At 44.1% G+C, this 22767-nt stretch overlaps 1 protein-coding gene and 1 long non-coding RNA gene across 2 annotated transcripts; both read right to left on the reverse strand.

The window, feature by feature from the left end:
• Window positions 1-937: 937 nt before the first annotated feature.
• On the reverse strand, window positions 938-12960 carry LOC149864509 (uncharacterized). Its single transcript, XR_016442270.1, has 3 exons — window positions 12818-12960; window positions 2702-2927; window positions 938-1148 (listed from the first exon to the last, which is right to left on the reverse strand). It is a non-coding gene; the product is annotated as an uncharacterized LOC149864509 (long non-coding RNA).
• A 4896-nt stretch (window positions 12961-17856) lies between these two features.
• Window positions 17857-18783, reverse strand: LOC149864510 (putative G protein-coupled receptor 141). Its single transcript, XM_090048740.1, has one exon. It carries the CDS (start codon window positions 18781-18783, stop codon window positions 17857-17859), a length of 927 nt encoding a protein of 308 aa, XP_089904866.1.
• Between the last annotated feature and the right edge of the window lie 3984 nt (window positions 18784-22767).

Below are 22767 nucleotides of genomic sequence, written 5' to 3' on the forward strand. Positions count from 1 at the left end.
GATTTATTAAAGAAACACAAAACAGCCACTATTATGTTAGCAATATATATATATAAAAAAAGGACAGCAGTTACACCAGTAGCAATCAACACTAAGTATTCCTGAGACCTATAAATCCTATAACTAGAACAAAGAGACAACAATCATGAGAGAGATCTATTGGACCACTGCCGTTGTCGGCTCTGCCTCTTCAGACCAAGTGCCAGAGCTTACCTTACCCTATTCCTAGTCACTGATCTTATACAAGGGTGTATGACAGAAAGGATAGCCCACAAAATTATCTCTTCCCAAGGTATGGGGGATACTCACCAACTACTCAGTGAGGCCACTACCAAAGCCCTTATGCACCTGACAGGAAAATGACAGGGAGCCAACCTCTGACTGAATATAGCAGTGTATTGAGGGGTGGTCTCTGACTGCTCCAGGGATCCTTGCTCCTTGCAAAGGGCCCAGATTCCATGGGAGATCTCACACAAACCCACTCACACAAGCTATCACTCTCTCTTGGTCCCCTCAATCACTGTCTCTCTATCAAATCAGTCCTTACAGGCCCTCAGGCATTCCTGTACAATCTCTCTCACAAGCATATTCACTCCAACACAAAGAACACCATCCATCCATACACACACCAAGCCCCTCCCTCACAGAACCCTTTTAAAGGGCTGGTGCGCATAATGGTTGCCCTGCAGTCCCATGTGACCCAAGCCTGGGCGCTGAAGGCTCTGCAGCAGTGGAGCACAGTAATTGTCTTTCATGGGCAGACAGGGGAGTGAGGAAAAGGATTTGGAGTGGTGGCAGCAGTTACCTGTGCCCATCACCCAGTGGGATGGTGGCCCCAGTGGATCAAATTGGGAAGTGGGGGGTTCATCCAGTGACCTCCTGGCCACCAGATCTGACTGGTTGACTTACCATTCCCACTGGGCATCCCTGTGCATGGCCAAGCCCCGATCTGAGGAAAGGCAGTGGACGGCACTTAGTGCAGAGCATCAAATCTCTGACATGTTGCAAAGTTGCACAAAAGGCTTCTGTCTCTTGTCTCTGCAGAGCCAACATCTGTACTCAGGGGACAGTCCAGCTGAGGGTCCCTGAACACCTTAAGATCACATGCAAAGAGGCATGGTATGGGGTGGCCAAAGAAGGCTTTCCATCTGTAACGAGAGTCCAAAAGCCAGTTCCTTTTGCAATTACATATAGTTAGTACAGTGGGCTGGGGGGGCTGTCAGTTGGCAGCCCACCATCAAGTTGAGCTTTGGGCAGGGGAAGACTTCCCCAGAGGTTTTCAGTTAGCCTGAACAGAAGTGTCATTTTTGCCTGAATGACTCTTATGGGAGACCAGTAATATATCAATTATGTTTAATTATTAAAATCAAAATTTCTATATGCTGGACTTCAGGTTTCATGTGTGTTCTGGTGAAAGGGAGAGATTTGCATAACCTTGATGGGCAGGCACTTCCTTTTTAAATGCAAGCCATTATAACAGACTCCCTGGCTTTGTTCTCCTCACTTGCAAAAGCAATGGCAGTTGCCAGAGGCACCCATAAAGGGGTTTGTTAAACTTTTAGAACTACACAACCTGTTAAAATTGCAGATCAGATGGGGGGGGTGCAGCAAAAATAAATGTTGGGAGGCAGGGGGAGCACACCTAGTGTGGTACCCTGGGCAGGCACATATCTTGTAGATGCAGGACTGGCAGGGCACCATTTACTGTTAAGAGCAAATGAAAGCACTCCCAGGTGCCCATGATAGGTACCCGCGTGGTTATTAAGTCCTTGCAGGAACCAGGGGTGGATTAAAGGGTGGCACAACACGGAGTCACCCTGGCCACAGACACGCGGAGGGGCACAGCGCAGTGGGATGCAGCACATGGGGATATGTGCTGCCTGCAGGCAACTTGGGTGGCTCCGCTCTCATGTCCTGCCGTTTGCCTTTGGTCACCAGCACTAGTGCCATTGTTACAGTATGGGGCAGACTGTGTTGGATCTGTCCACCACCACTACCCAAACTCTGTCCCACCTCACCCCGAGTTACCAAGGTACCCCTGTTCTGTGCACCCCCTCTCCCTCTCCACACCCACTGTCCACTCATGGGGAGGTACTCTCTGTCATTACTGCTGTGTTTCTGAAGCAAGCTAGGGAATGTTTGGCATTGCTTCAACACACAACACCCAAAAATAAGCATTACAAACTCTTCCCATTAAAGCAGGCAGACATGGATGAAAATGAACTTTCATTAGACCACACCACTGAATTTATTGGCAATGAAGTAATGCAGGATGCCCACTCCCTGATTTCCGCTATGAACAGCAGCATTACTAAGTAATAACCTCTCCCATCATATGCTCTTTTTTCTTGGCCATGCACCCTCTCTCTGACCCACCCCTTCCCTGATGCATAGTGGTGGTGTCTTGGCCCTGCTAGAATTGGGGCATCCCTCACTCACAGGCAGTGTGAATGTCTCTGAGCTGTTGCTGTGTGGGCCGCGGGAACAGGCTCAGCAGTTTCACAGCTGGTAACCTCCTGGATACAGGCAAGCCTAATGGATCTCATGTGCTTGTTCCTGGGGGAGGTTCTTACAAATTGGAGGCTTGTTCATGTACTTAAGGATCTCTTCCTTTATTATTGCATGGGTATCTTCAAGACTCTCATGGCACTGTGAGGCCAGCTCAAGGAATTGTTTTTATGCTGTCTATGATCAGAATTACCTAGTGCTGGCCATACTTTCCGTCTCCCTCTGTTTAGCTTCTCTAAGCACCTCCTGGGCTTTGTCCCACCAGTCAGCCACTGTGGTCACTCATGATTGTGCCTCTACTAAAGACTCCATCATGCTCTCTCACTGCTTGAGGCAGAATTTGCACATTCACTCTGCTCCAGTGCAAGCTGGTGCCCATGGTTCCGGCTCATGTCCCCGGCTTCCATTTGGTGAAGTATCTGGTAACAGGAATTGGAAAACAAAGTGTTCATGGTCAGAGATCTCATCCCCACTCATTAAACAAAAGGTTAACCCCCTCCTAAGCTACTTGCGGAAAACCCACAGCACATCTACCTCAATGGAAGTGAAACATTGTGTGCCTCCCATAGTACCACAAATGGGTATTATGCCCATTCCCCAATATTTACAAGTCTGGCCATGGATGCTCTTGTATCTCTGGAACAGAAACTGATCTTTGGGTCTCTAGAACTTCTGCCGTGTCACAAGAGTCCGAGGGGGAAAGCACAGTTCCATCCAATGCAGCGACCTCCTCTGTGCTCAGCAGCCAAGGTATCGGGGAGACTGGTTCCATTTGGAGGATAACTTCATCTTGGATGTTCCCGCTCACCAGCTCCTGTGAAAAGTCACCCCACACTTCCATCGTGTTTCCTGTAGGAGTGTCAGGACAGTCTGTGGTCTCTTAGCTAGGTGTGCCCTCCTGAACACAAGATGTTTTCTGGCAAAGTTTTTGGCCTGCTATAAGAACCTTTTCTGAAATTCAATGTATGCATACTGTGTCAGGTATTTTGGGAGCTTCACAAACCTTTTTGGCTTGCTTGGAAAATACGTATTTGACTCTCCTTCCAATAACTTTCCTGCCATATCTTGATGACAGAATATCTAAAATTATAAACAAAAGAAAGGTCACTAGCATATAAACTGGGGCTGATGACTTACATGTGGGATTATAGCAGTACTCCCACTACAAAAGGGTTCAGTATCAAAGTACTTTGTATTTGAAGTCACTTTGATAAGTATGCTGGCTATTACATAGTTCATTTTATAGTCAAATCTTCTATAAATTCCTCACAGCTTCCAGCCTTTTTCATCTGGATCAGTTACTACCTTCTGGTTTAAAAAGAGCACTCACCCTGCTCTTGTTGGTAAGTCTTCTCCACTTGTACCTGAGCAGCATCTATCTCACTCTCTCAATATTTTAGTAAAGTTCTGTGCCTCCGCCCAGATTTCAGCAACTGTGTTTGGCCACTTCTTCAGTCTCCATCTCCTTATGGGGAAGTAACTTTGCTGTTGGCAGTTTTTAGCTGTTTCCTTGCTTAAGTCAGTTCTGGTTCTCATTTTCTTTCTTTCATTTCAGGTGTGGGAGTTTTCAGACTGAACGCCGCAGCCTGATGGCATTATTTTTCTGCACTCAGCGCCCCGGTTCCCAGCGACTGAGTGCAGTAAATACCTCCATAACAGGGTCAGAGCTAGTCTCCCTGTTACGTACGTTCCCCTCTACTTCAAAAGTTCCCTTTTAATTTACAAGTATTTAGGCGAAATGTCTCTGACACTAACTTCTCCTTCTTTTCCAGGTATCATCTCTCTGTTTTTGTGGTCATCCCAGAGAGTGAGATAAAAAAATCTGCTGTTAGATTCCTTCTTCCAGGACAGTGTTCTACAGAAATATGAAAAGGCTGTAATTCCAAAGACCACCTTATAATGTAAGTGTTACCTGTCTTTAAGGACTGTAACCATCTTAATGGGGCATGGTCCATAATTAAGATAAACTTTCTTCCCAATAAATAATACCTAAAAAGCTCTACTCCCCAACGAATGGCCAAGCATTCTCTCTATTGTAGAGTACCTGGTTTCATCCACTGAGAGTTTCTGATTTGCATACGCTATGGGTTGTTCCTCCCCTTGTATTTGTTGAAACAATACTGCTTCTAGAGCTACACCTAAGGCACCAGTTTGTAAGTAAAATGTTTCTTTGAAATTGGAGGTATATAACACAGGGTCTTGGCAAAGGACCTTCTTAACTTTTCTAAAAGCCTTCATAGTTCTCATAGAGTGACCACTGAAGATTGCCTCATTTCCTGTGTGCCATATCAGTCAATGGGGCCACCAATTCAGAAAAACATGGAATAAACCATTGATAATAATTTGCAAGCCCTAAGAAAAATCTAAGTAGTTTGTGATTTTGAGGTGGTCTGTAGTTCTGTATGGCTGCTACTTTTTCAGCCCTGGGCTGAACACGAACCTGTCCTACTTGAAAGCTTAAGTACTGAGTTTCTTTTTGACCTAAAGAACATTTCCTGGGAGTTGCCATTAATCCTCCATTCCTTAGTTCTTATAACACGGCTTTCAAGTGTTGCTGGTGTTGTTGCCAATTTTCAGAAAAAATAATAATATCGTTGATATATGCTGTTGCATATAATTGGAGGGGAGCCAAGACTGTATCCATTTAGTGCTGGAAGGACACAGCCCCTCCATGTAATCCAAAGGGCATATGTGTAAACTAAAATAAGCCCTATGGTATGCCAAAGGCAGTTTTCTCTCTATTGCATGGGGCCATGGGGATTTGCTAATATCCCTTAGCTAGGTCCAGGGTAGAACTACAACTAGCGTGACCTATTTTTTCTATCATATCATCTATTTGTGGCATAGGGAGTGCATCAAATGTTCCCACTTCATTAACATTCTGGTAATCCGCACACAGTCTTGTGGAGCCATCCAGTTTAGGGACAATCACTATTGGATTCCTCTAGGAACTACGCAACTCTTCTATGATTCCCAGTGTTCTCATTTGCTCTGTCCCTTTTAACTAACTGCCATAGGTGCCTAGGTAACTGCCTGCAATGATTCTGCACTGCATCCTGGAGTTCTTATATGGTGTTCCACCCCTTTTGCCACCCCCGGTCAGTCACTAAAGACATCTTGGAACACCCTTACTAACCATTGCAGTTCACTATTCTGGGTATTAAATAGGTCCTTTCCCACCATCAGACCTCCCCCAATTAAATCTAATGCCTGAGAATCCATCTTGTCTTGCATAAGCCAACCTTCTTCCCTATCCCATCTCTTAAGTAAGTTTACATGATAGACTTATCATCTTTTTACTGGCTTTGTCCTCTGAATTTCGTAATTCACTGGTCCTACTGTTGGTCCTATGTGTAACCTGGAATGGTCTTTGCCACCGAGATAGTAACTTATGATTGCTGTCTGGTAACATCAGCAACACCCAGTCACCCTCATGAAAATCCCTCTCTCTAGTAGGCTTATCATAATTTTGTTCTTGGTGTATCTGATTTCTTCCTAGATTTTCTTGAGCGATAGTTTGCACTCGTTCCAATCTTTCCTGGAATTCCTGTACTTGTCTAGGTCTATTCCCCCCGCACTGGGTTTCTTCTACTCATTCCTCACAGACTTTGTTTAATAGGCATTGAGGATGATGACCGTAAACTAGCTCAAATGGTGTACAGCCCATAGACGCCTGGGATACCACCTTGATGGTTAATAACAATGGGGGAATCATTAACTTTCATTTTCTGGGATCTCCTTGGATGCATGCTCACAGTGTTTCCTTCAATGTACAGTTGAACTTTTCTACTAATATCTTTTTGGGGATGATAGACGGAGGTTTGGAGCTGGACGAATTTTAGGTGTAGCATAAAACCCTTTTAAAATGTTAGACTTAAATTCTTTCCTTGATCCGTAGGGATCTCTTGTGGTATCCCTGCCCTAGATACCCATTTTATAAGTTCCTCAATTATTTTTGGGGCTGTGACAGATCTCTGTTACTGGGTTCTCTAAGCATGTCCTCTTCACTCTGCCTGGGGTACTTTTCTGCCATGACTTGATGGGAGATACATTAATCGCAAGCAAACTGAGGTTTCAGTGATATTACTTTACTAGGTAACAAAGCCATCTTAGTTGTTATATTCTCCTAAATTGGTACACTGGGTTAACACCCCTTTTGTGGTTAATACCCTTGACTCAGTCTCTAGATTGGGTTGCCAGCTCCTTGTGGCTCCATCTTCTTACTCCATCTTACTTCTTACTCCATCTCTTTTCTCTTTACAGTTAAGTTGCCCGTGTCACCCTGTCACCTTACCATTCGGTAAGTAAAGCCAGAGAATGCCTACCACCTTCGTAACTCTGTTGTTGGCTCCAGTAGCATCTTTTCTCTTGCTCTGTCCTGTGCCTCCATGCAGGGAAGCTTCTGTTCTTGCCCAAGTTTCACTCTTTCAGTTGCTCATCCCTTTCCGAGGCTGATCTCTCATGTGAACCTTCCTTTTGTCTGTCTGCTGGCTCTCTGGCTGGCAATCAGTCTCGAACATGCCACCAGTGTGTTCCTCCTCATTACTGTCTTGGCACCTTTGTTACCAGAGTCCCTCACTAAATCTTCAGGTGTTCTTTATCTCGGCTTCTCTTCTATAGTAATTGGGATAGATCCTTCCCCATTACAATCTCAAACGAATGGCCTCTGGAAATCTCGTGGCATAATTTGTTATTACTAAGACAAACTGATACCCCACACAGCTCTTAGGAAAAGGATCAGCCATGTCCATTGCTATACAATCAAAGGGTCTTTAAATTAAATGTTAGTGGCATGAGGGCATCCGAGGAGTGCATGTGTCAGAGACCCTCTGACACTCTGGATAATTGCAGCAGTTATGTTTATACAGTCCAGGCCAAAACACGTGCTGCTTAAGGTGTACCTCTATTTTATCCCACCCCAGGTGGCCTCTTATAGTAAGTGTGTGTGCCACTCACACTGGCTTGACCCAGTATTGCACACCTTTTCTTAACTCAAACCTGGGGATGACCTCTGCAAGCCCAGGGTTCACAACCTCTCCTTCCTGCTTGACTAAGCCTTCTTTATAAATGTGTTGAAATATTGGTTCTTGTTCTTGTTTTTCCCTAAACCAACCATCTCCTATAATCTCTTCTAAACTATTGCTGAATTAGGGTTTTGGGTTGTGGTATCTCCTTGGTTTCTATTCCTGTGAAGCCAGTATTCTGCAAGTCTTCTGTTCCTGGACTCCTGGCAGCATAGGGCATGGTAAAGTCTCTGCCAGTCTAATTGCCAGGTCCTCAGTATGACCCATGACCATCAGTCTTAACCAGCGTCTCTCATAGGTATACAAAGCTCCATGCAAGAAATCAAATCCGCTCTTAGCAGTGTTTGTGGGCATCAAAGATCCACTATACCTGGGATTATGAAATCCCCAATTTTAACATCTACTATAGGCTTTGTCATTTCCAAGGCCCTTTATGTCTGCTGAAACTACAATCCACATTTTATTTGTGCAGGAAATCCCCCAACTGATCCCCCATTACCTTTTGGGGACAAAATCTTGCCACATGGCTGCGACTTCACATCTATAGCAGATAATTTATCTTGGTTCCCAATTCTTATTCTCTTGGCTTGGCATTTTAGCCATTTCTACTTTTTGGCCCTGATTCCCAAGATCACTCTGACCAATTGATGTAGAACTTCCTCCTTTTCCCACCTTGTTAGATTCTGTTTCTCATTCCACTACTATAAATGGTCAGGCCGCAGCTGAAGTACTGCGTCCAGGTCTGGGTGCCGCACTTCAAGAGGGAAGTAGACAACATGGAGAGGGTCCAGAGGAGGGCCACTCGCATGATCAGGGGACAACAGGGCAGGCCCTACGAGGAGAGGCTATGGGACCTGAACCTGTTCAGCCTTCACAAGAGAAGGCTGAGGGGGGATCTAGTGGCCTGTTACAAACTAGTCAGGGGGGACCAGCAGGCACTGGGAGAGTCCCTGCTCCCCTGAGCACTACCAGGAGTGACTAGAAATAATGGCCACAAGCTGGCGGAGGGTAAATTCAGATTAGACATCAGGAGGCGCTACTTCACTGTCAGGGTGGCTAGGATCTGGAACCAATTTCCAAGCAAAGTGGTGCTGGCTCCTACCCGGGGGGTCTTTAAGACAAGGCTAAACAATCACTTTGCTGGGGTCATTTGACCCCAGTACTCTTTCCTGCCATGGCAGGGGGTCGGACTTGATGATCTGCTCGGCTCCCTTCTGACCCTACAAACTATGACATGCCTCTGCTAAACGTAGGGTCTCTTACATGAATTTTGGCTGATGCCCTGTAACCCATCTCTGGGTATCTTTGCTTAAGTCTGTAAGAAACTGTTCTAATGCAAATATATCAAGAACTTCCACCACTGATGTATCCTCAGGTTGAATTGACTTTTCAAGTGGATCTTTTAATGTTTGGGCTAACAGTCATGATCTAAATTCTTTTGTTTTTTTCTTTGCCCAAAAGCATTGCCAATAAGATTCAGGGGATACTTCCAATCGATATAATATTGCATTCTTTACTTGTTCATAGTCTCTTGCTTCTCCTCTAGATAAGGGACTATAAGCTGCTTGTGCTGGCTCTATAAATCAAGGACCTAGCTGACTAACCTACCTAGATGGGTCCCATCTGGCTGTTATAGCCATTCTCTAAAATGCCTCCAGGAAGGCTTCCACATCATCTTCAGCCATCATCCTAGGAAGACTAACAATCTTGGATCCCCATGCTGTTGCTATTTGTCTAGCCTCTAACATTTCACTATTTCACTTAACTCCTGCTGGCATGAGAATATCATAATTCTGGCCTCTGCTTCCTGAGCCCTTACCTGCAACAGCTCTTCCATCTGGGTCTATTGATTCTTCAATATCCTCAGCGTAACACTATGGATTGCTGCCAATCCAGAGGCGGGCTCATATCAGCCCCTACCTGGTCCATGACTTCTATACCATCAGACTGTCAAAGATCAAAGTCTTTGATTTCAGATGCCGATGGCAAAAGGTCAGATGGCAAAAGGTCAGAAGCTAACACAGCAAACTCTGTAATTGTAATTTATCCCTCTGTATTAACAGTGCTGCATATACACACCCCTGTCTGTGCCTCATTTCAAATTACTTGAGAGAGAAACTGGCCTTGACAGTTCAGCACGAGAGATATCGGTACCCATAGTGACCAGATAAAAATGAAATTACTTTAATGAAGTTGTAAAATTAAATATGCTACGCATGCCATTCTGTGACCAAACAGAACCAGTACCACGCAAGTAAAAATAACCCCCCTTTTTATGAAACCTGAGCAAACAAAGAGAGCACAAGTGCCAACTCATTAATTATTCATGCTTGGCGTATAACTTTGAAAGAACTTCCGCCCAAAGCAAAGAACTGCGTATACACTCAAGAAGAACAGATCGTGCATCTCTCTGCCTACGTTATCTTTCTGGCGTATCTCCATCTTGCCAGCCCATTTATCTCTCTATCTCTGGTGTTATCTTTCTTATCAAGAGCTCTCAGTAATCTGCAGACTGCAACGGCTTATGTGAATCACTCGGAATTGTAACAAGCAACTCTCTTACCCACCCTGTAAATGCTGGGTAACATGATATCTGCATGCTGTAACTGAATAAATCAACTCCTCTGCCTACGCTGCAAGCCATCAGTAGCGTAAGTAAAATAAACTTTTCTGTGTAACCACCATGCTGTGTTTAAATCCCTCTGACTCCTGCTTACTGTTATCACCCACCTGCCGAGTCATAAATCTCCCTCCTCGCGCCAAGCCGGTCGTGCCGACCCAGGCTCGCAGGTCAAGGGTGCACCAGCATTTGGGGCGCGACACAGATTTTCTTAATTTGAGTCCACTGTTGAGTTCCTGACCAACGCACCACTTTGTGCCAGGTATTCGGGGAGCTTCACAAACCTTTTTGGCATGCCTGGAAAATACAAGTTGACTTCTTTCTGTAATTTTTCTGCCATGCCTTGGTGGGAGAATATAGAAACTGAGAGTGTAAACTGACGTCAATGACTTACAAGTGGGATTACAGCAGTACTCCTGCTACAAAAGTATTCACTTAGAACCAAAGTAGATTGTATTTAAAGTCACTTTGATAAGTATGCTGGCTATTACATAGTCCATTTTAAAGTCAAATCTTCTATAAATTCCTCACAGCTTCTAGACTTTTTCATCTGGATCAGTTGCTGCCTTTTGCTTTAAGAAGAGAATTCACCCTGCTCTCATTGATAAGTCTTCTCTACTCGTACCCAAGCAGCATCTCATTCTCTCAATATTTTAGAAAAGTTCTGTGCCTTCGCACAGATTTCAGCAACTGTGCTCAGCCACTTCTCCACTCTTTGTCCCCTTCTGGGGAAGTAACTTTGCTGTTGGTGGTTTTTCGCTGTTTCCTCACTTCAGTTAGTTCTCATTTTCTTTCTTTTGTTTGGTGTGGGAGTTTTCAGACTGAGCAATGCAGCCTGATGACATCATTTCTCTGTGCTCAGTTCTCCAGCTCCCAGTGAGTGAGCGCTGTAAATACCTCTGTAACACGGTTGGAGCTAGTCGCCTTGTTACATGTACCTATGAAGTTGTGAACTGTGTCTTAGTACCAGTAGTCAAGGGAATTTGCTCAAGTGATCTTTCCTAACAAAACATCAATGATATGCATATCCTGGCCCAAATGGTCCCCCATTGCCCAAAAGGATAGAACCTGGTCCAAGTGATCCCCCGTTGCCCAGATGGATAGATCATAATGGTTCACTGTCAAACACATCCAAGAGTCTTTGGCTGGCAGCTCTTCCTTCAAGAACACATCCTCTTCCCCCACTGTGCCACTTATACATTGCTCAGTTGTTCTGGGGGTCCATTTGGTGTGTAGGGAAGGAAAAATTAGGGTTTGTCCATTCAGTGTTTGGCTAAGTGCTCCACTTTTTAAAGATGAGTGACTGATGAATTTCCAGAGGTATAGGAGGGGATCAACCAAAATCCCAAACTCCTAAGTTTTGGGAGGACACCAGGTTACAGGAACCTGGTGTATTCAGCATAGAAATGTAGTGGGGATATTAATGCTGCCCTACTCAAAACCAGGTGTGAGTGGATTTTGGACCATTGTGACTGTAAGATCACTTCATGGTTCTGGTGCCTTGATGTCTGGCATAGGTGTTGTGCTAATGGGAGGTATTGAAATATAGCGCTGGTGCCCCACACCCACATTTCAACCTTGGCTTATTCCAGAGTGCGGTACATTGATGGGGTGATACTTCCTGGTGTGCCTATTCACTGGTCCAGTAAATGCCAGTATTTGAACCCCTGGGAGTATGGCAGTTTTCTGGGATCATTTTAAACTGCACAAGTTCTTAGTGGATGGGTGGGATATGACTTATCACCCCCCTCCACCACCACCCCTGCTCTTGTTGCAGGCCAAAAGCTCTGCTGAGCCTACGCCCAACCCATGGCCTCCTGAGCCATGTAGGAATTGAATTGTATATAGCAGGGCAATTACAATGCTAATAGATTCTATTCAATGGGCCTAGGTATTCAGCCAACACCCCTAGTGAACCTTGATGGTGCTGTGTGGTGCAAAACAACATGGCTTCGATGAACCCTGATGGAGTGAGTAAGGAGTACCAAATGCTGTTGGATGCCCTGGTGATGTCCGTGGATGCACCTGATACTATAGACATGCAGCTACTGACTGCAACGCACCTGTGACAACTGTAGATATTGTAGGGCTTACTGCCACTGCCAAGAGTTCATTTACCTACAGGCGGTGGCAAGATGGATCTCAGCCTCAGATCACCCGGTCTACCAGAAGATTGAGCTTACTTTTCTTGTCTGCCATGACTTTGTTGGTACAATGTTAATAGGAGGCAATACCCCAAGGTGATCCTTCAGGTCTTGATATCTGTCTTCTTTTTCTTTTTCTTCCATACCCCCACTTTACCCCACCCTAGCCACTCCAGATGGAATTTGAAGTTCCTCTTCAGCCTGGTTTTTATGGTGCCCGATGGTCTAATGTTCAGCCCTCTGTACCCTGCCACCTGGATGACTGTAGTCTTAGTCTGACACACACCCCATCCAGGGGATGCCTTAGGCTGGGCTAAAACACCTCAAAATACAACTGTTTCAGTCTCTCTTTAGATTCAGTCTGTGTCCCCTTTACCCAGGGATCAATCTCTCATATCTAAAAAAACAGTCAATCTAATGCTGGTCAGTACAGATCCATGCAGGTCTGCTGGCGAGCCTACACAGTCCCTGGTAGGATCTCTTGTCTGAGCACAGTGAAGGCCCACCAGAGAGGCTCTAACCTGAGAAAGAAGTCTTCCTTGCTTCCCTCCAGGATCCTCAGCAGCTACTCCACTTCAGCACTTCATCAAAATCCTTGTGTAAGCTTGCCTCTGCATGCCTTCTTCTTTGATCGCTCGTGCTTCATTTCTCTTGCAGGAATGCTCAGCCACCCCTCTCAATAGCTTGCAGGGAATCGACACTCTCTGCCCCTCTCCGGGGCTGGAAGTACCTCCTGGCAGCTTCCCTCCTCCAATCCGGAGCAAAAGCATGCTCTGGAAATGTTGCTGTGATTACTTTTCCTCTTTTCTGGTTTCCAGCTGCAGCCTCGCCATCTGTTCACACTGTAAACTCTGTTTACTTTCATTTTCCCTCTCTGTCACTGCTGGCCACTCTTCCTCCCTTAGTCTCAGCTTCCCAGCACATAAGGCGCCGGGGGCTCTGTTTACCCTCTCTCACTCCTTCACAGCACTGTATACTGAACTTTCTACAAAGTTGCAAAGACAATATGCACCCAGAATCCCTGATAGAGTGATCCATGGTGTTGCTGTCCCCCCACTTATCATACCAGTCGTGGATTACCTCCTTCAGCCCTAGCTCATGAAGCCATATGGATCTGCAAAGCATGGTATTCAATTATCATCTGAGCAAATGCAGGTTGACTGTTGAATGCATCTTTGCCTGCCTCAAAGCACGGTGTAGGTTACTGAACTACAGGCTTGAGTTGGAGCCAGAAAACATAACGGCTTTGATAGTGGCAGCCTGCATGCTCCATAAGATTTACGAGACCAGAGGAGAGGTTTTGAGCATGTCTTGGACAGAGGAATTGTGGGAAGCATAGGGCAGACAGAGACGTGGGCAGGCAGCACACCCTGCCACCGTCAGCACGGAGATGCTGGTCAGGTGGCCATTGTGCTGAATTGCCGAGCCACAAATATGATAGCCACTGCTGATGGAGTTGATTCTCTTTAGGCCAGGGGTGGGGAACCTTTTTCCTATTGTGGGCCACTGACCCATAGAAAAAAAATCAATCACAGCCTATACACAAGTAAAAAGTAACTTTTTTAGAGAGAAGCATAAAATATTTTAGTCACTCACTTTAGTGTGATGGCTGAGGTTGCTTTTCTTTGGTGAGTTTTGTAATGCTTGCTGGCTCTAGAAAGGTCGCTACTCGCAACTGGTTCTTCAAATTCACATCTGTTAATCTGGCACACAGGTGGTTCTTCACAAAAGAAAGCCTTGAAAAGAACTGCTCACAACAGTATGCAGTACCTAATAGCAGTGCGATTTTCAGCGCATCTCTCCTCAGGTTTCGAAATTCATCAGCACTTACATGGAGTCTGTAGAGTTCCGGCAGAGGCAGGTTCTTATATTTAGCTGTAAGTTCACTGTTGATTTGCAGTTGTATGACTTTCTGTTGAAAGTTTTTGGGTATATTGGCTGCTTCAACAATGAACAGCGTGGCAAAAATGTTTAATTCAAGTTCCTTCACTTTTAGTCTCGAAATCACTCACAACATTTCTGAAGTAAATTTTTGTACTCCCTTGTGTACTCTGCTGTTGATGCAGGTTTTTGTCCCTGGAGGGTTGGAAAATGCACCATGTTGCCCTTTTCCAGTTGCATTTGCCACAGCTTTAACTTAACTTTGAATGATTTTACGTTTGACAAAAGGGAAGTAAGAAGCTGGTTAGGACCTTGCAATTTTACATTGAGCTCTGTGAGGTACTCAGTAATGTCAACCATGAATGCCAGATCACAGAGCCACTTTGGGTCTCTCAGCTCAGCAACAGGTTTTCCCTTCATCTCTGTGAAAATGTTCACTTCCTCCTTCAATTCATAAAACCACTTCAGCATATTCCCTCGGCTCAGCCATTGGACTTCACAGTAGTAAACTAAATCACCATACTCCAATTCAAGGTCCATCAATAGGTCCTTAAACTGACAGCTGTTTAATCCTCTACTGTTAATAAAATTAATGCTTGATACTACTATCGACATTACATTGTTCAGTTGCACTGAATGTGTGCACAGATTCTCTTGATGGATGATGCAATGACACACAATTGACTTACTTGGATCAAGGTTGAGGCAACCTATTTCTTTCTTGACTAGAGAAATTAATCCCTTCTGATATCCAGTCATAGCTGGAGCACCATCAGGAGTAAAACCACTTCATTTAAATGATAACTGAAACCCTTGCACTGCTGATGTTACCTCCTCAAATATATCTTCACCTTTGGTAGTGTCATGCATTGCTGCTAAAGAAAGCAGGTCCTCACAAACCCCCAAACCAGGTGTGATTCCATATGGAAAAACAGCCAGTTGAGCTGTACTCATTATGTCTGTTTCATCAATAGCCAATGACTAGAAAACTCAAAATCAGTTGCAGAATCTTTTAGAGACATTTTAATATCCTGAGCCATATCGTTAATTCGATCTGAATCTGTCCTGTGAGATAAGCTCACACTCTCAAATAATTTAAGTTTCTCTGGAGCCAATAAAGCTGTGGTTGCAATGATGCACTCCTTTACAAACGCTCCTTCTGAATGAGGCTCGAGTGCTTTTGTGATAAGTTTACTCACCATGTAACTGGCTTGAACAACACTGTCCATCTCCTTCCTTGGTTTTGTGAAAATTGTTTCCTGAGCAGTCAAATTCTTCTTAAGGGCTGTAATTTTGTCCACATGCACCTGTCCTCAAAATTTCATATTTGATGTGCTTTGTGTTGTAGTGTCTTTCTAGGTATGATTTTTTTTCATGACAGTAAGCACTTGTCCACAAATCAGGCACAGGGGCTTGCATGGTTGGGGGAGGCAGGAGTCCAGGGCTTGGTGGGGCTGCCTGCTAAAAGTCCAGGAATACCCACAGGTCTGATTGTACTGTGAGCTGGTACACTCATGCCCACTGTGGCAAGGATGGTTAATGGGTCCTGAAAATTTCCCTTGCTGTCCAAAAAGATGTCCTGAGCAAAAACTGAGGAGGTGAGTTCTGTCCCTGTTGAGTGCAGTCTGCTCTGAGGCTTCAGTGTACCACCTTAATGGACTGTAATGGGTCCTCAGTGTTCCATCGCTGTTTGTAAAGCCGTCAAGCTTTTGCAACAACCGTGGACTCAATGCAATGTTCTGCTCCTCCAAGTAATCAACATGCCAGTTGTAACTTAACTGCCCCCCGAAACACAGGTGGATTAACATATGAACCACCTGGGACTGTGAGCCCAGGGGCCCCTGGCTCAGTGTGGACAAAACCGGCAGCCAGGTCAACCTAGGCATGAGCAAGGTGGCAGCCTGTGGCTCCTGGGTACTGGGTGGGGAGGCACAGTCATGCCAGTGGCAGGGAACAGAACCAGGCACAGTGCATGGCTGGAACCTGCTAGCAGTAGGACAGCCCCAGTGCAACTAGGTCCCGGGCTGGCCCAGCTGCAATCCTGCACATTGGCTGGATGATGCTACAGACAGAATGAGCCTCAATGCAATGGCGGGGGGAGGACCCACCACCAGAGCTCAGTCCATGCTGCACGTGCTTGGTGGGCAACAGCTCTGCACTTCTAATGCTGACTCCATCGTGGACCTGTGGGTGGGAGAGGCCATGGCTTCTGCCCCAGGCCTAGGGGGTAGCGCATCCCATTCTGGCTGCTACTCCCACTGTCCCAGCCATGGATGAAGCTTGTGGCTGCAGGATAGGGCATGGGTTGGGGGTAGGGTCCAGGCCATGGGGGATGGGCCCAGGGGTCCAGGACACAAATTAATCTTAATCCTCCTCTGAGAACCCCTGCTTTCAAGCAGCGTTGCAGGTCTTCAGTTCCTCCTCCCCCCCACACCTGCTGAACTCAGCAGAGTGAAGGGCAGCAGGCTCCGAACTCTGAACCACCTCAAATCAGGGACTCTGAGAAGAGTCCAGACTGCTGAGCTCAGCAGCTGCTGAGCGTTCCCTGGGATCCAGAATCACAGCAGTGAGCTGTGGTCACATCATCTGCTCAATGCATATGTACCCCACCCCAAAAGGGTGTGTTCCTGCATTCGTATTGCCACAATCCTGGACCCACCCATGGTTGTTACTGAATTAACATATACATGAGAGGCACAATAATCTACATATTTCAAAACTGCATTTTATTCCATCACTTACCATCTTTTTAATATTTATTTTGTGTCCTTCCCACACACTATTTTGTACAAATCATCTTGGACTCCTCCTCTCTTTCCCCTCTTTGAAATGGCATTGGGACTAGAGTTTCCATTTTCACATCACATAGTGATACCTATTCTGATAGGCTAGTGCTTAGTTATGGACAGCTTTCACCTAATCAAGTATGTATTCTGGGTTTTGAGGCCTGTAAAATAAATATTGACAGCATGTATAATATTTCTGGCTCATTTTTGCTAATTATTACCTAAAAGAGTTCTGTCCAATTTGCAGCCCACAGGCTGAAGTTTTATAATAATAAATATTTACAGCATTTATAATGATTCTGGCTTGTTTTTTCTGGTTTATTATTTAAAAGAGGGCTGTCCAACTTGCAGCACACAGGTTGATGTGTTAATTGGCTGCTTCTCCCTCCACTGTTCATTTTGCTGCTGCCAGAGTCTCTCCCCTCTCTTCCTCCAGCTTCTGCTTCCTGCCTTTGTCCTGAGGACAGGAGGAGCCCGGGGAATCCATGTAATCCGTGCATCCAGGGAGTCTAGGTGCTGGGTTGGGCAGGCGGAGAGGGGCTGGGAATCAGCACAGCCCACACATCAAGGGAGTCCATGCAGCCTGAATGGTGTGTGACCCAGGGGGCCTGCAGCTGTTCAGGTGTCAAATAGCCTTAATTCAAAAGAATACATTCAAAGTTCATGTGCCTTCCACTCACCCAAATACTGTAGTATGGAAGACAAGTTACGAAGGAGAGTAATGCTAATGCAGGGGTGGGCAAAATGCAGCCCGTGGGCTGGATGCGGCCCACCAGGCCATTCTATCTTGCCCATGGGGCCCCTAAAAATTTAGAAAATTGATAATTATCTGCCCCTGGCTGCCTGTCATGCAGCCATCGATTGCTTGCCAAAACATCGATTGCCCGCCCCTGCTAACAGCAGGTAAACTTGTTTTGGAGCACAATAACTTTTTGCTTAAGGCAGCTTCCACTCAGCACAAATGCCAATAAATCAAGACAGCTGATAGCTGTTATACTCAAGGTGATTTCATTGCCATTTTCTAACTGATTATTCTCATTCACATGCTCTATGTAATAGATCCTAAAAAGATGATATGGAAGGAAACAAATGATTATGACAGTTAGGAAAATCAAGCTTTTTATCTGAGCCCAGAATTCTTGATGTGACCAGATAGAGCCTGAAAGCCTTTTCACCACCCTGAGAATGATGAAGATTTGTAAAGCCAAAAGAATGCAAGTGATGCAGGGTACAATCCCAATCATGATATAGTTCAGTACTTTCACATTGCCTTGCTTTAGTTCTTCTTGGAAATTAAAACATGTGGTATTTTCATATCTCCCAAAGTTCCCATATTGAAAACAAAACACGGGCACCACAATGAGAGAGACTAGAGTCCACACGGCAGCACTGGCCCCCACTGCATGAAGCTTCGTGTAGAACTCCACCTTGTCCTTCCACTGGAAGAAGATGAGCCACCTAATAACCAGGGTGACAATGTAGAACAGAAAAGTCAGGTACATGTGGATGTGAAGTGTAGCACTCACTGCTTTGCAAAAGGGCAATCCAAAAACCCATTTCCCATTAATATAGTAATGAAGCCGAAATGGCACTGTTAGGAGGAGGAGGCTGTGCACCATGGCCAGGTTCACGATTGCGGTGGTGGTCACTGACAGAGTGTTCATTTTAACTAGAAAAAATGACATTGCAAGGACTCCAGTCACACCTCCAATAAAGGCTACTGAATACACTGTAGTCAGTATGGTCTGTGCAATTCCAAGCTGAGTGGTATTGGACGCTGGTGCCTCCCCAGTCATGTTCATGAAATCTCTCTCTTGCATTCTTAAGAAAATAGAGAAAAAAAATCAATGTGATTAAATACTGAATCTGGACTTGTCCACAACCACATTCTGGCTCCAGTGGTACAAACATAATCCTAGTGGGTCTGGGTTTATTTTATTCTTGGGATGGAATTGATTGTATCTATTACGGAAATATTCTGAAGGATGAGGAAAGAACAGCTCTAAAACCTGAATTTACAGCTTTCTCAGGCGTGGAAAAGATAGGAGGAAATTCTTCAACTTATTAAAACAGTACCAGGCTACTAGGCATAAAACTAAAAATAGTTATGAAGTGTTATTATAAAATCAAGGCAGAATAACTTCTTGGCCAGATTACTTGAGTGCCAGATTTATTTGCCATCTGTTAAAAAGGCAACTCTTTATTCCTGAAGAACTACATAGGTATTGCCACAGACACGACACTGTGCTAGAATCCTGCTGCTTGGTCATTAGAGTCTGTTTTGTTCATTTGTAACACAAATTCCTATTCTAAGGGCTTGATGTTAATGTTAACCGTATGCTTCTTCACTGAAGCCACAAATTTTGGATGTGACTGAGAACAGAGTTTTTTCTGGGGGATCTGCACATAATGTACTTATATATGCAATATAACCTCATTAGAACAAATCCTACTTGTAGCAACACACCTGGGTTATAAAACTCAAAAGCTGGAGTCATTTTTTTCATTACTAGACTTGTCAGATTGACTAAGCTTATCATAGCAAACACCTTCTCTTAGTGGACTTTTGTTACAATGAGGTTGTAGCACAATACACATTTATAATATTTATTTTAAGGGTCTGCTACTGCCATAGCTGAACAGTAAAGGTATGATGCAGAGCCCCCTAGCAGAAGTGTGTAGTGTATGCAAGCCTCCTAGGGTATGCAAGCAGAAGCAGTTCGCTGCTGGCTTTGTTTCCTATCTCTTTGAACAACAGAAGTTCTGCTGGCAGAAGCTTTTTCTGTCGGCATAGCTGTGCGCAGATGGAGGGCATTGCCAGCAGAACCAAAAGTCTCATCTTTTCGTACTCCTAGCTGACATAGTATAGATGTTTGGCATAAATTACATTTCTTCTCTGGTGATAAAGGAGGTTAAGTATAATTCTGATTATTCCAGTATGACAGCATTTGTCAAATATTACAAAATTGTTTATATTGCAAGAATTTAAAGTCAACTTGGAACCCTCTACATTTCACTGCAGTTATGTTTCGGGAAGCCGTGCCCTGTAAGTTGCGGTTCTGCTGCCTAGATTGCAATAGTGAGTCAGTTTTGCAGCATTCAGTTGTGTATGAGCAACACAAGGCAAATATCTAGGGCTGACTGGAAACAAGGAATCTTGACGTGTTGAAATGTGACGTGGGATTGGGAGGCCAAAGGTCCTCCTGAGTAGGAGCAGATCAAGGCGGGGTGTCCTGGTAAACTTGCACCCCTCCTTCTCCCCTCTCCTCCCCCCCCACCCCGCTTTGCTTCCTGCTGCATCCAAAGGTTATAGCCAACAGCCTAGCAGTGACAGCAGCAGTGAGGGTGTCAATTGACTTAATGGCTCTTTATAATTCTCTTGATTGCTTCTAAAGTCTTCATTCCATGGGTGTTAATGATCCTCTTTCCTTTTTAAATAGTCTTTAATGGTTTAATTCTGCAATACTGCTGTCTGCTCCTAGTAATGTAGCTCCCATTTCACAGCCCTGCACCTGATTTTTAAATCTAGATAAAAACATTAACTCATCTGAGGATATACTAACTCAGGTGAATATTAGCTCAGGTGTAGAAATCACTTTTAGTGAAGCATTGGAAGCACTATCCAGATGCTCAGGAAGGTTTGGTATCGTTTTATGAATCTGAAAAAGAGACATATACATTTAATTATAATAACCACGATTAATGAAACAACCCCCTTGGATTATTTTAGCCTAGTTTGTTATGTTTTTATATATAATGAATGATATCGCAAATTAATGCATGTGCCAATAAAGTTTTTTTGTTTGTTTGTTTGTTTTTGCTTTAATCTTAAATTGATTAATGTAGCTTTGGGCCCCTGCTTATTAGTAAAGCTTCTAGTATCTTTTTAACTGAAGAAAAATCTGTGTTGTGTTATATGTGATGATGCACTACACTATCTGCATCTCCCTTTTCAAAATCCCAGATCTGCCCATGTATGGGACCAAGCAAGTTAGATCCAGTTCTTTTCCGTATATTCAGCAGCACATGATTATAGCAGGTATTCACTGGATTCTGTCTGGATCTGAATTCAGATCTTCATGCTTGCTAGCAAAGCCTTTTTACCTGATCCGGGGGGTTTTACAATATAAGATCCAAAAAGAGAGCTGAATTTTCCCTGGTTGGGTTTTAGAACCTTTTAACACCAAAATGATATTAGCTTTGCGATATTAGGGCAATGTGCTACTTCCTTTCTCTGTTACATCACTGATGGTTCAGGTGACTTCCATTTTAGGCAATACATAGTTTTGATACCTAAAAGGCTATTTAAGAGTTTCCTCATTTGTGGATAATAGCAGGTTTGGGGTACAAACAGCAGGTTTGGGGTGTATTGGGACATTAACTACAGTGTGGGTGCACCTACATGAAATGCTAAATGCTCAGTAGGTTAATTCTACTACACATTAGTGCATTACAGCAAAAGTTATGCTAAAGTACAGTAGAATGAGTCTACTGCACATTACTGTCACTAAAAAGGCGTATGTCAGTGGTACTGGCCAGTAGTGCCAGTTACTGCTTATTGAGTTAGTAGACTTAATGTGCCATAACTATGGCACATTAATGCACATGTAGATGCACCCAGTATGTCTCCATGACTTTGATTTCTAAAATAATTGAACTATTAGAAATGTTTCTAAAGTGCCCATCATTTGTAGTATATGAGACCAATAAAATGTCAAGAGTATTTTCCATGTATCCGTACCACTAACTATTTTATTAAATCTTCTGTCAGAAATAACTGTTTTATTTTAGATTCCATGCGGTAACTTCGTAAATATTGACTCTGTAATGGCTGATAATGCATTATATAGGGTTAATCTTAAATTTTTCTTCGCTCCTTATCATCATGGGTATGTCACCTGATTTAAGAAAAAAATATACCATGATAAGCCTCAGATATAAGCGATGACAAACACAAGATGTATAAAGGGGAAGGAGAGAAAAAGGGACCAAAAAATAAAAAGAAAGAAAAAGGACCCACCTCTCCATACTGGAAACCAAAACAGAATTATATTATGAAACAATGCCACAAAAACAGTGTGGAAATGTTTCCTGCATCAGACAGTAATAAGCAAGGGACAATAATGAAAGTTGCCATCCAGGAAAAGCTCTCAGGTATTTTTAAAAAAATAAGATAGCCAATTAAACAATATTTTTAAAGTTTCAAACTTTGCTTTAAAATAATTATGCAATGAACCATCAAACAGCCTTTGGCATTTTCCATGTATACTCATTTCCTAAGCTGGGCTCATACTTTTAACTTTGAAGTTCATTAATTTACAACCTGAACATAGAAAAAAAACCCTTTTGCTTTTTCTTACATATTCACTTCTTAGCCAAGAAAGTGGCTCACTCCTAGCCGCACTCATTCGGGCTCATTGACTTGTGTATTCCATTTGTGCAAAATCTTTTTAAAGAAAAGTTTCATTTAAAAATCCTGCAATTGCATTACTTCCTCTTCTGAGCCAAGTACAATTCAGTGGCCTGAATATTGGGTTGCATTAGGACAGCTTTGTCCTTGGAGCTGATCCCTGGAGGGATCCTTCTGTGCAAGAGGACTAAGTGCTTTGGAGCTTTGCTAACAGCTTCTAAGCCATTCCTACAGCCTCGCAGACAATGCAGGGTGTTACCTGTCAGCTCTGTTCTTGGGGAACCCTGGCACAGTAGCAGCCTGTCTGATTCACAAAGGACTCACCCCTTCCACACCTCTGCCTGAACAAGAACTGATTAGAGGAAGGACTTACAAAAGACAATGGAGGTGCCCT

This window comes from Crocodylus siamensis, chromosome 5 (assembly GCF_052110815.1).
Source record: "Crocodylus siamensis isolate JL-2025a chromosome 5, ASM5211081v1, whole genome shotgun sequence".
NCBI classification, from domain to species: Eukaryota; Metazoa; Chordata; order Crocodylia; family Crocodylidae; genus Crocodylus; species Crocodylus siamensis.